Source organism: Peromyscus leucopus, chromosome 13, assembly GCF_004664715.2.
Source record: "Peromyscus leucopus breed LL Stock chromosome 13, UCI_PerLeu_2.1, whole genome shotgun sequence".
NCBI classification, from domain to species: domain Eukaryota; kingdom Metazoa; phylum Chordata; class Mammalia; order Rodentia; family Cricetidae; genus Peromyscus; species Peromyscus leucopus.
Window position 1 is genome coordinate 65,937,352 of NC_051074.1, and position 16,168 is coordinate 65,953,519.

The following is a 16,168-nucleotide window of genomic DNA, read 5'->3' on the forward strand; positions in this document are numbered from 1 at the left end:
TAGTGGCAGGAGTAACACAAGTTTGTCATTGTCCAGAGAAAGAAGATCCTGCGTACGGTTCTTACCCGGTTCAGCAGAACGAGTGGCGTCCCGTTGGACATGCCAGCCCTCGGGTTGTGACATTCTCTGACACAGTGGAGACCAGCGGTCCGACCCCCCCGCACATCAAGCGACACTTTAGGGACCTGCTGCTTTTTTGGCTGCTGCTGCTGCTAGGACTGGCCGCGGTGCCCCTACCTACCCAGGCTAGCTCCTTCCACTTATCACGTTTGCATTTATCCGTGGATCTTCTGAGAGTCAGTCTTGTAAATGTTCAGCATTTCGCTGCTTTCCTGCCTTTTTCTGGGGACTGTGCCAGCACTTGCCCAGACCGGCGGAGAGAGGAGGCTGAGCCCAGAAAAGAGCGAAATATGGGGGCCTGGGCTAAAAGCAGAAGTGGTCCTTCCAGCCCGCTATTTCTACATTCAGGCAGTGGATACCTCAGGAGAACAGTAAGTGAAGAACTGACTCCTCAACTGTTTGGAATCGCGGTTTAAAATTACTGGGGGTTTGTTGTTGTTTGCTTTGTTTTTGTCCTTCATTTGTATCTGTCCCAACTCTTCTTTTCTCCAAACAGTTTACATTCCAGACTATTTTAGTATAACAGACTTCCCCTTCAAAATCAATTTTTCTCTGTAACTTGGAATAATTTTGAAATATGTATTCAATATAGTATAAAAATGTTGCTATAATGGCAGCTCTTTTCATAGTTGTTTAGATGGGAATCGAGGCTAAACAGATCTCGCTTTTTGTTGTTGTTGTTGTTGTTGTTTGTTTGTTTCGTTTTTGGTTTTTCGAGACAGGGTTTCTCTGCCTAGCTTTGGAGCTTGTCCTGGAACTCATTTTGTAGACCAGGCTGGCCTCGAACTCACAGATCCACCTACCTCTGCCTCCCGAGTGCTGGGATTAAAGGCATATGCCACCACCGCCGGGATCTATCGCCCTTATTTTTAAGTGCTTTCCCACAAGCTGTTTTAAGAAAAATAGTACAACTGTGGAAACTAAGTACTAAAAGCTAAACACATCCCAAATGCAGGACTATTTAGTCCTTGTGTTACTAATATGATAGACAGTTATTTTGATTTTTCCCTTAACTAAACATAATTGGAATACTAGTATTTTATTAGACTTTCATTAGTAGTATTTTAATTACGTGAATGTGGGTAGCGGTATATACCCACACGAGTCCAGGGGCTACAGAAAGCCCGAGAGGCCATGGATCTCCTTGAGCTGGAACTGCCTGTAGCTGTGAGCCTTGAGGACCATGGGACCTAAGGTAAGTCTTTTATATGACACTAAGTGCTCTTAACCATTGTTATCTCTCTAGACCCAAGAATACTGATTTTTTTTTTTTTTTTTTTGAGTCATTAAGAGCAATTCTTCAAAAGAAGGTCATCTTGAAGTAACCATTTAACAAAAGACAAATTGCCAGATGTGCTGAGCAGGCTGATAGAACTATTGTTCTTTATCTGCTTGATAAATAGCTTGGTAGTCTTAATGTATCCCCTGGCAACTGTCTAATGGAAGTATTTTATATTATTATTTTCTTTTTTATCTTTGATCCATCATATTGGTTCTGGTACTAAAAGCCTAAAAGATAAGCAAGCAAGTATATCTTAGAAGGATGTAGCAGAATACTCAACCTTTACAGATTGAAGAGAGTAGTGTGCATTTGCTCTTAAAATAACCCTCATATCTCGTCTATCTTCCCATCACAGGTTCACATCTTCTCCAGGTGAAACGGTGTTCCAGGTTAAAATCTCAGCACCTGATGAGCAATTCACTAGAGTTGGTGTCCAGGTTTTAGATCGAAAAGATGGGTCCTTCATAGTGAGATACAGAATGTACGCAAGCTACCAAAGTCTGAAGATAGAGGTTAAACACAACGGACAGCATGTGGCTAAGTCTCCTTATGTTTTAAGAGGTATTTTGAAACAAAATTTTATGATAAGATTTAAATACAAAAATATATGTCATTCCATCAATAAGAATTCCTTCAAAAAACTTAGCATACTTTTTTCACTGAAAGAAAAAACTAGATGTTTCTTTAATTGAAAGCTAAATTAGGAGGCCCAGCAAAAGAGAGACATTAATTATAATTCACTAAAGACCAAGAAACATTTCTAGAGAAGTTGCTCCCTACAGACGCATCAGTGAGAATAATCAAGTTAAAAAGCTGGAGGGATGGCTCAGCATTGAGGATCACATGCTGCTCTTGCAGAGGACCAGAGTTTGGGTCCCAGCACCCATGTATGGTGGCTCATAGCCACCTGGAACTCCAACTTAAGGGAAGATGTCTGTCCAGAGGCACCTACATTTACATGTGCATAATACATGATTTATAATAATAAGTATTTTGCCATTTGAGAGGTTTTTAATGTATAATTTACGACAAGGTTTTATAAATCTTTTGAAACACAGCTTACAATAAGAGATAGCATACATTTATGTATATAAATTAAAATTGATATATGTATATGAACATATGAAATTAAAGCAAAGTCTCAGAAAACCGCACTTACCATTGTAACCATTCCCTCTTCTATGCTGTACTACTTTAGATTTTTTACTTATTTTGTGTGCATGTGTGTGCAAATCTTAGCTATAAAAAAGAATTATCAGGGCTGAAGAGCTGATTCAGTGGTTAAGAACACTAGCTGCTTTTCCAAAGGACCTGGGTTTTTTTTCCCAGCATACACAATGGCAGCTCATGACTGTAACTCCAGGCGCAGGGGTGTGATACACTTTTCTCACCTCCAAAGGCACTGCAGGATGTGCATGCAAACAAAACACCTGTACACATAAAAATAACGGAAAAATAAATAAATAAAAAAGAATAATCAAGTTAGATATATAGTCATAGATAATTCTTGAATGAATGAATTAAGTAACTAATAATCATCATTAAAATTGCCAGGTGTGGTGGCACACCTTTAATACTAGTGCTCTGAGGAATGAAGAGACAAATGACCTCTATGAGTTTGAGGCCAGCCAGGTGGCTTGAAGCAGAAAAAGGGATGGATCATTGGTTTGGTTGTCATGCCGGGCCACCATTATAGAGACATTCTCTGCTGCTTTCTCTCATAGGATCAGAAGAAAACTTTTTCACTTTCCCTTTCTGGGGGAGACCAAAGATCTTTTTTAACTGTCTAAATTCTTCTCTTACATTCTACTGGGACTCTGGTAGAGTCCAACCTGCAAAGCATTAAAATGTGTATGAATTCCATTGTCACCTGTTGACTAGATCAGGTCAGAAGCTGAGGATTTCAGAAAGGAATAACATAGTGCTGTTTCAGATTCTTATGTTAGCATTATTTTATTAATGTATAATTAATTCATTGTGATATTAATGAGACCATATGTTTTTAGGATTTTTACTTCTTTATATTTCTTTTAAAAAAGAAGGCGGGAGGGAGAGTAGGAGTCCTTTGTTTACTTCTGTTGCTACTGGCAATGGTTTACCCATTGAGAACAGTACTTTGGATACTCTTAAGAACCTGTTTGTATAATAAACCAGTAAAACTGTAATTCATTTCACTTTTATCCTTCAGAACACAGATTCCTCATTCTTTTGCCAATATTTGGTTATTCTTTTTTTTAAAAAAATTATTTTATTTATATATGTATGTGTGTCTCTAATGGGGGTATGTTCACACATGTGCAGGTATCACAGAGGCCAGAGTGGTATCGGTTCCTCTAGGCCCAAAGTTATAGGTGGTTGTGGGTCCTAAGAACCTAACACAAGTCCTCTGCCAGAGCAGCAAGCACTCTTAAACTACTAAGTCATTTCTCCAGCCCCATGATTATTCTTTGGTATAGGAATTATAAAAAGTAATGAATTGTGTCTACATGGAGCATGAATTACTACCCATTGGCTTGGTTTGCACCTGTGCAAAGTGAGCCAGAATAGAAAAATATAGGAAGAAGAGCTGTGAAAAGCTGGTAGGATAGAAGGCTGATAAAAGTTCATAGAGTGTGTGTTTACTATGCTTCCATTGCTAAGTGAAATGTTCATCACTGCATTGTTTGTATGTGAACAGGGCCAGTTTACCATGAGAACTGTGACTGCCCCTTGGAAGACAGTGCAGCCTGGCTACGGGAGATGAACTGTCCAGAAACCATCACTCAGATTCAGAAAGATCTGGCACATTTCCCTACTGTTGATCCTGAAAAGATTGCAGCAGAAATCCCAAAACGATTTGGACAGAGGCAGAGCCTGTGTCACTATACCTTAAAGGACAACAAGGTACAATATGATCAAAGTCTGCTTGTTTCATGCACTCTGTAGTGTTTTGACCATTTGATTACAAAAGGCTACTTTTGTTAAACATCATCCTATGTTCCTCAGCAACATCTGCCGGGACTTTTACACTCACATAGTAAATGTCAAATTCTCTTCTAGGTTTATATCAAGACTCATGGTGAGCATGTTGGCTTTAGGATTTTCATGGATGCCATACTACTTTCATTGACTAGAAAGGTTAGTATGTTACAGTGTTAATCTATATTTTACAACTTAATTTTTCAAAACATCATTAACATCAATATTAGGGGTATTCTGTTCTAGTGCCTTCTATATTGCTATCCTAAAATTTCGTTGTTGTTGTTTTTTTCCTGGTACATATATTAGTTATTAAGGGCTGCTATAGTAGCTTAAAACAGCAGAGAATGGCTCCTGAGGCCACCAGTCTGAAATCAAAGTATTGAAGGGTCACACTGTCCTTCTCTGCCTCTTTCCAGCTTCTGGTGGTCCTCCATTCTTGGTGCTCCCTTGTTCACAGCTTTGTGACTCTAATCTCTGCCTCTTGTCACATGACTTTCTGCCTTCAAGAATCTGAGTCTCTGGTCTCCTCCCATCCCGTTCCCTCTCCTCTCCCTAAGATGCCGATCATAATGAATTAACAGCCCATTTCACATACTTGTGTAACCTCATCTTAACTAATTAAATCAGCAATGACTTATTCCAAATAAGGTCACTCTAAGACATTGGGGCTTAGGACTGAAGCATATCTTTTGGGGGTAAATAATTCAAGCTATAACAATACCACATGGAAAGAAAACGCCTCTAGCTCATTAACAAGAACCCAGGTCTAAAGTCCTAAGTGTTGTATTTCCCTACCTCTCTCCACTCTCCTCTCCCTTTTCCTCTTTCTCTGGTCTCATTAGAGTCTCTTGGTAGTATTAGAACAATAGAAATTAACTTTGCCTGCTTCTTGGTTTTAATAGTAAGTCTACTGGCCAAGTTGGACACCACAGAAAGCAAACTGAGGATATTTATTCACATGACCATATTCTGAACAGTTTCTGGCCATTAAACCTGAAGTAACTGCCATTGCCTGAAGTTGGAGAGATTGGCCTTTTATCTGTGCAATGGCTAATTTTGTTAAATTAACATACTGAATGATGGGTTCCATTGTGACATTTTTATACATGTACATCATGTGCTTATATTTACACACAGTTCCTTTTTTTCCCCCATATTTTGAGGCAGTATCTTGCCCAGGCTGGCCCTGAACTCGGTATAGCCCAGACTAGCTTTATGTTTACTATGCAGCACACTGGCATCCAACTCATAATCATCCTGCCTCAGCCTCACAACTGCTAGGATTACAGATAAGCACCACCATTTCTAGTTCCAACTACTAATTTTAACTGTTAAGTATATGGCTGTGTGCAATGCAAAGACTGTGAATAAGCTCTTGCCTCCCCACAACCAGGTGAGGATGCCAGATGTGGAGTTTTTTGTCAATTTGGGAGACTGGCCTTTGGAAAAAAAGAAATCAAAGCCAAACATCCAGCCGATCTTTTCCTGGTGTGGCTCCACAGATTCCAGGGATATTGTGATGCCTACCTATGACCTGACTGACTCTGTTCTAGAAACCATGGGCCGGTGAGAGATGGTCAGGGTTGACCCAGAGCCTTGGTTTGCTCTCTTTGGTGAGTCCTTTTCTATCTGATTTCATGAGTTGGTGGTTTGGGAGGAAGACATGTTCCGCTTCCTGTCTTCTAGAGTAAGTCTGGATATGATGTCGGTACAAGCTAACACAGGGCCTCCCTGGGAAAGGAAGAACTCCACAGCTGTCTGGAGGGGCCGTGACAGCCGCAAAGAGAGACTAGAGCTGGTAAAACTTAGCAGAAAACACCCAGAGCTCATCGATGCTGCTTTCACCAATTTCTTCTTCTTTAAACATGATGAGAGCCTGTATGGGCCCATTGTGAAACACATTTCATTTTTCGATTTCTTCAAGGTATGACATCACCTATGGCCATTCCTTTCTGCTTTCCAATATGTATAAATAACACTTTGGGGAAGGGAACTAAAGTCTACATGTTACAGAGGATGGGAAGGTGTCACAAAACTGAGTACTGAGGCATGGAAATGCAGCCCAATTCTGGATTCACCACACAGCACTGATGTTGAATAAGCATTAATGGGATTTAGTTCCTAGAAAAAGCTATTTTCCCAGCTAACCCTTAAGATAAATGCGTATTTGGTCAAATCCTTTTTTTATTAGTAAGTGTGTGCAAGTCACTTTAGAAATACTACTCCCCCAAATCACAGCATCACAAGAAAATATAACAGGTAATGAGGTGAAACCCATTCAAATGTTCTGGGCATTCTGGGGATGGTGGATGGTTTTCTGTACCTTGGGTATAGATTCCTAATGTTTCCCAGGGAGTAATCATTTCTGACAACTCCTTTTCAAGCAGTGGGTATCGCCCCACTCTCGGTGCCCCCAGGTGGTTTCTCAAATTCTTTGGGTCAACAAAAAAGTGGGAGAAAACAAGAAACTGATGAGCTCTTCTGCTCTGTGGATGCTGAACATTCATTTGATGTGTTCTATGGCAGTAGGTAGACCTGAGGCGTGCCATTACTTCATATGTTGGTATTTTTCACATATGTATATTGAAACAACTTATTTTTTTATTTATTTTTATTTTATGTACATTGGTATTTTGCCTGCATGTATGTCTGTGGGAGGGTGTCATATCCCCTAGAACTGGAGTTACAGACAGCTATGAGCAGCCACATGGGTACTGGGAGTTGAACCTGGGTCCTCTGGAAGAGCAGTCAGTGCTCTTAACCACTGAGCCATCTCTCCATCCCTGAAATAGTTTAAGTGTAACCAAAAAAAAATGTTAGCCATCCCTTCCCAGAGGGTGTCGAGTGCATGTATGTGTGTTTATAGGTACGTGTGTGTGTGTGTGTGTGTGTGTGTGTGTGTGTGTGTGTGTGTGTGTAAAGGCAAAAAGATTCCTCGGGAGCCATACACCTTGGTTTTTGATACAGGGTTTCTCACTTGGCCTGGACATGTCAAGTAAGCTAGACTGACTGGCCTGCAAGTTCCAGGGACCTACCTGTCTCCCACTCCCTAGTAGGCACATGCCACCATACCCAGCTTTTGTACAAAGGTTCTGGGCATCCTCAGGTCGTTACCTGAGCCATCTTCCAGGCCCAAGGGCAGTATTTCATCACTTGGTTTTGTTGTTGTTGCTTGTTTGTTTATTTGTTTATTTGGTTTTAGTTTTTCATAGAGAGACAGGATTTCTCTGTGAAACAGTCCTGGCTGTCCTGAAACTCACTCTTTGCAGACCAGGCTGGCCTTGAACTCACTGAGATCCACCTGCCTCCCGAGTGCTGGGATTAAAGGCGTGTGCCACCACAGCTGAGATGAGATCATCACTTGGTTTTATTCTTACATGTTGAATTTTCCACAACTAGGGCTATTGATTTCCATAGTTCTCTGAATAGTATTATTCATAAATGTTCTTACTCCAGAACTTACTAATTCCCTTAAGACATATGTGTAGCCATGTCATATTTTAAAAATACTATTGACATGGCACAGAATGTGCTGCCATAGATGCACGTGTAAATCAACAAAGAATCAGAGTATTTACAAAGTCAAAGCTCTACCTTTCCTTATGGTTTAGCCTTGGGACATCCATATTATTAATTTGCTAGCTGCTTCAGTGTTAGATGTGTAGCTGTGTTTGAGAAATTTGAGGCCATATCAAATGAACTTTTAGCTCTAGGTCAACATAGTATATAATAAGTACACTTATTAAATGTTAATGGAGAGGGAAAGTCTGTCTGAGGATGGAAAAATGGTGCATAGAAGGGGGAAGAAAAAAGAGTAGAATGGGAATTTAGTGAAGGCTCTTTTACTCTCCTGCTTTGCAGCACAAGTATCAAATAAATATCGACGGTACTGTGGCAGCATACCGCTTGCCCTATCTACTGGTAGGCGACAGTGTGGTTCTAAAGCAGGACTCCATCTACTATGAACACTTTTACAATGAGCTGCAGCCTTGGAAACACTACATTCCAGTCAAAAGCAACCTGAGCGATCTGCTGGAAAAGCTTAAGTGGGCAAAAGATCATGATGCAGAGGTAAGGTCATTCTCCTAGAAGGCTTGCTCCTGCTTGCACCACTGCATCATAGGAGTATTGGAAAAATGCCTGGACACTGGGATGTTCAGATACAGCTTTTACTTATACATGGGATGCTGCCTGAACAAGGGTAGCTGACAGTTCCCCTCAAAGTGAACATCACCACAATACTTTAGATTAGCTGACCACTCTGCTAAACTCTAGCCTTGATTATATTTTCTTTTTCAGTCAGGTTGGTTGGGGGCATAAACAGTGCCTGTCTGGCAATAGATGCCAGTAACTACTGTAGTGTAAAATGAGGAATTATTACTACTAGTAAGCTTGAGGTTAAGTGTCTGCTGAAAATGAAGAGAGAGCATGCAAGGCTTGCTCTGTACTTGATAAACTGTCATTACTTTGCTTGGGTCTAGCTCCTCTCAACACGGGAGGCTTATCTCTAAGACATCACACATGGCAACTTGGACTTTCAAATCTTGCAAACCTCTCTGGGCTGAAGAAATATACTCTGAAATGCTACATAAGCTACTCCCAAAGATGTTTTCTGTCTCATCTCACTATGTAGTCTGAAGGTCTGTTTGCATATGTCTGCAAGAGAAAGAGTACCATTAAAGGGTGTTTTTTTAATTCCCATAGGCAAAGAAGATAGCAAAAGCAGGACAAGAATTTGCAAGAAATAATCTAATGGGTGATGATATATTCTGTTATTACTTCAAACTTTTCCAGGTTAGTATTTTCACACACACACACACACACACACACACACACACACACACACACCTTTCATATTGCTTGTGACTAGACATGTTATAGTCAAATAAGTTAGTGTAAAATTTTCTAAACGTTTAGAAAATTAATAATAACTAATAACTAATAATAATAACTAATTATAATTAATCATTTATTTAATTAATATGATAATTAATATAATTATAATAATAACTAATAACTAATATAAAGACATATACCACTTTAGTAAAAATTAGACACAAATACTAGTAAGTATTTGAGGCTTGGAGTGTAAAGCACATATCTATCATGCATGAGGCTTTGAGTTCAATTCCAGGTACTATAAGGAAAAAAAAAATGTTGAATACCGAGAATGTAACAACATCAAATGAAAAGCTTTCATATTAGGCCTCAGGGCCTAGGCTTGGGGGTGGGGCTGTATATATGGAAAGCAAATCCTTGGGTATGAAAAGACCCATGGACTAACAGGTTGAGAGTTCAAGGGGTCTATGGCTGTACTCCCTCAAACAAGTCCAGGCTCATCTAATCTAGGAGTTAAACAGGGTCGGAACTATTTAGTACTTGCATGAGAAACTGCTTGGCAATACTGAGTACTGTAGGCAATCAATCAGTAAAACTATGAAAAAAGGTGTTAATTAAACAAAATGCAAAGTATAATCAGCCTCTTGGCCCCAAATAACTCATATCTTTTCTTGAAAATTATTTTCAAGGACCAAGAATTTGTAAATTGTAATCCCAACATATCTGATGATTTAAAAGGCTTATCTTAAAAAGGAATGCAGAAGTAAACAAGTTATTTGTTAGTAATAATAGTAGAACTAAATTAAGATTCTTGTCTCAGAGTTCCAGATATCGAACACAATATCTTAGGCCCTGCTACTAAGCAAAGATGGTCTGTCTCTGGTCTATTTTACAACCTATTTTATAACCTTTGTACTAGCCTATTTTATAACCTTTCCTAGAAGGTGGTGAATGATACAGAGAGTGAGCTATGTAAAACAGATGAATTAGACCGGGGGGGGGGGAGTGGTTACAGCCTGAATATCTAAACATCCATTGGGTTATGCCACTTATTTAGCTAATGTTCAGCATCCATGTCTAGCACAGTGCCCACTGCAGAGTAAGAATATAATCAAGGACTCAGACTCATGAAGCCTTAGCGAGGAAGGAAGAAGTAGGCTCTGTTCTCCTTCTAGGGAGGATTTCATGCAACATTATTTCCACTTAAAGCAGAAAGTAGTTACAAAGAAATATTTAGTCTTATAAATTTTGGATTTCGGGCTGGCAAGATAGCTCAGGAGTTAAGAGCACATACTGTTCTTGCATCTCCCATCATCCATGTTGGGCAGTTCACAATTGCCTGTAACTCTAGCTTCAGGACATCTGATCCCTTGGTCCCTGTTGGCATTCACACTCATGCACATCTCCACATTCAGACACATAATTTAAAGCAATGTTTTTAAAATGTGAATATGTTAGATGTAGAACACATACCTGTAATCCTGTCCGGAGATAAAGACAGAGGATTGCTGCAAGTTTGATACCAGTGTGATCTACATTCAGTAGGCCAACTATAGTGATATCCTGTCTCAAAAAACACAAGATAGGGCTGAATGATAACTCAATGAGTAGAGTGCTTGCTGCACACACATAAGGGGACCAAGTTAGGACCCCCAGCACCTCTGTGAAGATGTTTGTGGCAGAACTTAATCTGTAATCCCAGCATTGGGAAGCAGAGACAAGAGGATCCCTGGAACTTATGGCTAGCCAGTCTAGTCCATCAGTGAGCTCCAGGTTCAGTGACCCTGCCTCTAAAAATAATGTGGAGAGAGACTAAGAAAGGCATTTAATGTCCTCTTTTGGCCCCTACACATCTATGTACACATCACACACACATACACACACACACACACACACACACACACACACAGTTGTCTAATAAGGCATCTACTAGGAATTGGTAGCCAATGTTCACAGCACAATCAGGAACTCTGTATTGGGCATTTAAGATGGATTTAGAGGACACTTTAAGTAACAGTTAAGTGCATATGCATTAAAAGTATGCTTTACTTGTAAGTTCCAGTGTGTCTCATTTGGTGAGTATACTTAAAGAGCTACTTAAGGAATGCTTTTGTATTGATGCTTAACAGGGCTATGCCAACTTACAAGTGAGCAAGCCACAAATTCGAGAGGGTATGAAGAGGGTAGAGCCACATTCTGAGGATGACCTCTTTCCTTGCACGTGCCATAGGAGAAAGGTAACAATACTAACTTGGCTCTAGTGATGTGAAAGAACCAGTCCATGTGCTTGCTCACTGTCTGTGAAAATGCAGAAATTCTGAATGCAAGTTCAATTTTTGGTAGCTAATTATTAGCCTGGTGGAACTCTGTACACCATGACAATCTGTAAGTAGGAATTTTGGTCCTTTGCAGTTTTGTGTGTCTTTGTTGAGAAATGGTTTGCCATTAATTCACTGATCCCTCAGTGGCACATCATTTATGCTAATCCCTTTTTGTGCTGTAAGAGTCATGAGAGCCAATAATGAAACTGATTAAATGTCACAAAGTTTCTTTTGGCTCTGCATGAGATTGGGCAATTTCATTTCTTTTTTATCTCTTATGTGATTTAGATAGAACTGGTACCAGATCAGTAACTTCTACCAACTAGTTGGCAGTTTGAATGACAGTGGCATATCTTGCTCTTTGTCTATGCCGTCTCTTCACACTTACTATCTGTAACACAGGGTGTAATGGTGATACAGACCCCTGGATATTTAAGATCTCCATCACTCATTCCCATGAAGCTGAGTGTGATTTTATACCTGGGTGATTCTGGTCCTCCAGAAATAGTCCTGGGCTCTTAAAACACCTAAAAGAAACTTGATTTTTTATTTTTTTTCTCCCTCTCATCATATTTAGGAGAAAATAGTTGTCTGGTATGAGTATTCTTGATTCCTAAGATTTCTTAGTGGCTCTTAAATTTCTCTTCTTAATTACAGACCAAAGATGAACTCTGATATGCAAAATATCTTCTATTCAAATGATGGTGCTCTGAAGACTCATCTTAACTGTAGAGAAGATCATTTTTAAGTATTAGTTCCAAAAACAATGTAAAATCTAATGGTGACTATTTGCATTCTCAGAGTGTTTCTTCTTATGCAGTATTCCCATGACTGTCTTTTACAGAACATTTTTAAATTTTTATAATAAAACCACCTTTAAGGGCCTATTTTGTACCAATTATTAGCTATGAATAGAAAAAGGAAAGTCTGAGTCCTTGATTCTGGCCTACTGACTGCTTGCTCTGAATCAAATAGACCTCCAAAAACAAAACAAAACCCAGCCAGTTATGGTGTTTCATGTCTGTATTTCCAGCACTCCAGAAGCTGAGACAAGAGGATTGCCATGAGTTCAAGGCCAGTCTGAGCTACATAGTGAGTTTCAAGCCAGCCTGATATATATAAGGCTGGCTTGGAAGACAGTAAGATGTTATACCCAAATTGCCGTGGGGACCCCCAAAAGACCACCATGGAGACCAAATCCTGCATGTAAAAGCAAAGAGCCTTTATTTCAAGCTCAGGAGCTTGGTCCCTCTGTCTGACACAGCGGTGAGAGCAGAGAGCCCTGAGCTCAGGTTGGGCAGAGTTTTTATCATAGCAGAGGATGGGATGAGGGGATTTCCAGGGTCCAGGACCCTGATTGGCTGAAAATTGTCTAGGGGTATCAATAAAACAAAAATAGGTATGGGCTGACTCAAGGGCATCTGACAACCCTATCTAATGGTTAGAATGTTTGGGATGTCAGGTACTTCCTCATCCCTGGGTGGTATCAGCTTAAGGCTTTGATGGATCTGGGTGTTGCCTGTCAGTAAGCCTGTCACAGAAGCTGTGTCTAGGCCCCTAAGCCTGTCATGGCTGCTGTGTGGTCAAGCTGTTTTCGGGCCCTTCACAAAAACTCTGTCTTAAAATACAAATAACTGTCTCTTTTAAGCTGTTTTTAATCTTGGAATGGCTATTCATTCAATCCCAACCAAACCTCACTCTAATAAAACATGCAAGAGCTGCCTTTATCTGGCCTCTGCCTCTGTTGTAATCAAATCTGTTACTGCTTACTAACAGCCCTATCACCCAATTGTCTACCCAATGTCACCCAATTGTCTACCCAATGCATGTTTCCTTCCTGCCCTGGTATTTGCTTTTCTCTTGGTATGGAAGCCAGGATCCATTCTTCTTTGTCCAGCTCATTTCAGGAATGTAGCACCTCTGAGTCTTTGTTATATACTCACCATACTTGGAAGTAGTTGCCTGTAGACTCTCCACCCCAGACTTTCAGCATCTTCAGTACAGAGACCATTCTTTTTAGTGTCTAACAGGCTTGCCTGAACCTGGAAGGGGCAACAGATTTTAAATGGGTAAATGAGTAATTACTTTAAAAATGCAAAGCAAGTACTAGCTGGGGGCCAGGCATGCTGGTAATATGCCTTTAGGCCTGCCACTCATGTTCTCCTCCAGTTAGTCAAGTTCCACAGTCAGTCTCCTTGAAAAATGCCCTGGAAGAATATCCAGAATGTTTGACCTTATGTTAGGGAATAGCCCAACCAAGTTAACCATCACTAATTGGAATTCATACAATGAATATTATTGAGCACCTAATATGCATTCAGATACTGTATTAAGTTCCAAAGATAGATCAGGGAATAGTTATTGTCTCTTCTTGAAAAAGAATGGAAACTTACAATCAATAAATAAGTATGGGTTGTGGCTGATAATGGCATCATAGGGGTGAGTAGTGGTGCCTACTTAACCCTAATCTAAATATGCTAATTGGACATTGACTGTTGCTATAGCTTATGATAAGTCACTGTTAAAATATTAAAAATTTACTAATTTATTAGAGCTTATCAATCAGAAGAGCTTTAAATAGCAGTTGTTTTTTCAGATAGCTATTGGAACTGTTTGTATTCTATTTTTCTGGTTTTGTTGCATTCATTTATAGTGAATTACAGAAATAGCATTTTAATTTTGAAACAGTGTAAAAAAAGCTATGCTCATTGTATTATTTGGTCATGCTGAATTAATTGGTATGGTAATTGATTTAGACATTGGTTTTTTTCTCATTTCTTTTACTTCTTGAGACTTTTATATCATGTGGTTATTTATGTTTTAATTTCTTTTTTCTTTTTCTTTTCTCTTTTTTTAAGACATGGGCTTACTAGATAATTATGGTTGGCTTAGAACTCTATGTATAGCAAAATGGCTTCAAACTAATAGAGTTCCTTTTACCTGCCTCTGCCTCCTGACTGCTAGGATTAAAGGAGTGGGCCACCATGCCTGGTCTTGACTTAGGACATTTTAACCTCTCACAGAGCAAATCTGGCCCACCACCCATGTTTGTATAGCTTTAAGCTAAGAATAATGTTAATGTCTTAAGTGGTTGAAATCATCAAAACAAATTATATTCTAGTACATGCAGAATTCAAATTTTGGTTCATAAATAAAGGTTTGATATTAGTTTCCTATTACTTCTGTGACAACAACTTGTGTTGTTACAATTCTGGAAGTCACAGTCTGAGATCTGGAGTTGGGCACTTGCCTTTTTTTCTTCTAATGCTTCATTCCTAACATTTCTTGCCTTGGGAACCTGTCTCCATCTTCCTAGCCTATAGCCTAATGTCTTAAAGTCTTGCCCTGCTTCTTTGACTACAGCAATCTGAATACTGTAGCAGTATGATTCACAGGCTGGTAAATGGATACATAAAACTGTTTAATAGAATTCAGCAATAGAAATGAGTTGGTGAGAAGAAGCAGAGTACACTTGTACATTCTAAGTTTAAGATGACAGATCAAAGCTATCAGCCCATGACTCCATTTATGTGAACTATCCAGAAAAGGTAAATCTGTAGACACAAATCATGTTGGGGGTTGTCTGGTGTTAAAGGTAGGAAAGAAGAGCAGCAAGTTTCTTCTAGAAATGATATGTGCTTAGAATTTGATGATGGCTGCAAATAATTGTATAGTTACTGGAAATCATCAAATTGTATACTTTAATTGAAACTTAGGACATGCAAATAGAGTAAATAAAGCATAACTAGAATAGCAGACAGGAACTAGCAATGTAGCATAGTGGTAGAATGTCTGCACGGACAAAGCCTGGGGTTCCAACCCCAACAATCCAAAGAAGTGAGGAGAGAGACTGGGGTAAGAAGAGGGGCAGGGAAGGAAGGAAGGAAGATTAGCAGACAATAAGGAAGTATTAATTAAAAGTACTAAGACTGTAACATGAGAAAGCACTTGTGATAAATGGCTTTCAGCTAATTGCATTTTGGTATGTACTGTGCCAGAAAAGAGGGCAGTGAGGAACCTGCCTGACTCCATTTAAAGGCAGGAGCCATTATGCTGTATTTTTAAAAATAAGTTTCTACTTACTGTGAGAGTTGAGTAGCTCTGTTTTCTGGAACCTTCCCCAACCCATGACCTTGATTTGTTTTTGGGAGTATCTTGACTCTCCCTGACCCCTCCTAGTCACATGGTGGGTGATCACATGATTTTTTTAAAAGTTTTTTTTTTTCCTTATTGCCCCATTGTCTCCCTTCTTTAAGACTGTTTGTGATTTTACTCCTTAAAAAGGGTCCAAGAGATGGACTCTGGGCGTAACCTGACTTAGGAGGCAGTCACTGGCCAGCTCTTGGGTGCACCCGGGTAAAAATCAAGCTTGCTTCAAATTTGTCTCCAACTGTGGTAGTGGTCTTATTCTCAAAGTTGGGATTAACACAGGTACCAGAGGGGGATTCATTCATTTAGGAAACATTTGCTAGACTTTATCCTACACCACGAGATTCGGTCAAATACACATACACATTCTCTGTCTGTCTGTCTGTCTCGCCCCACAACCTTTTCTTCATTAAGAGAAGTTTAAACTTTGAAAAGCCTCCCTGAAAACACACACACACACACAAAGAAAAAACAAAAAACAAACAAAAAAAAAAAA

At 39.6% G+C, this 16,168-nt stretch overlaps 1 protein-coding gene across 2 annotated transcripts; it reads left to right on the forward strand.

The window, feature by feature from the left end:
- Positions 1 to 286: 286 nt before the first annotated feature.
- On the forward strand, positions 287 to 12,454 carry Poglut2 (protein O-glucosyltransferase 2). 2 transcript variants are annotated; one of them, XM_028887224.2, is made up of 10 exons: positions 287 to 491; positions 1,758 to 1,963; positions 4,080 to 4,285; positions 4,442 to 4,519; positions 5,757 to 5,929; positions 6,050 to 6,287; positions 8,225 to 8,434; positions 9,068 to 9,157; positions 11,332 to 11,439; positions 12,181 to 12,408. In XM_028887224.2, the coding sequence occupies exons 1-10, from the start codon at positions 310 to 312 to the stop codon at positions 12,196 to 12,198; spliced, it is 1,509 nt and encodes a 502-aa protein (XP_028743057.1). In that variant the 5' UTR covers positions 287 to 309; the 3' UTR covers positions 12,199 to 12,408. The 2 variants fall into 2 exon arrangements, with proteins under 2 accessions (XP_028743057.1, XP_028743064.1); XM_028887231.2 differs by lacking the exon at positions 287 to 491 and adding an exon at positions 912 to 1,315 and having other exon boundaries at positions 12,181 to 12,454.
- Positions 12,455 to 16,168: the final 3,714 nt, after the last annotated feature.

Coding starts and splice junctions, on each gene's coding strand:
- Poglut2 (XM_028887224.2), top strand. CDS start 310: ATGTTCAGCATTTCGCTGCTTTCCTGCCTTTTTCTGGGGACTGTGCCA. Junction 492..1,757: donor GTGGATACCTCAGGAGAACA/GTAAGTGAAGAA, acceptor TTCCCATCACAG/GTTCACATCTTCTCCAGGTG. Junction 1,964..4,079: donor GTCTCCTTATGTTTTAAGAG/GTATTTTGAAAC, acceptor GTATGTGAACAG/GGCCAGTTTACCATGAGAAC.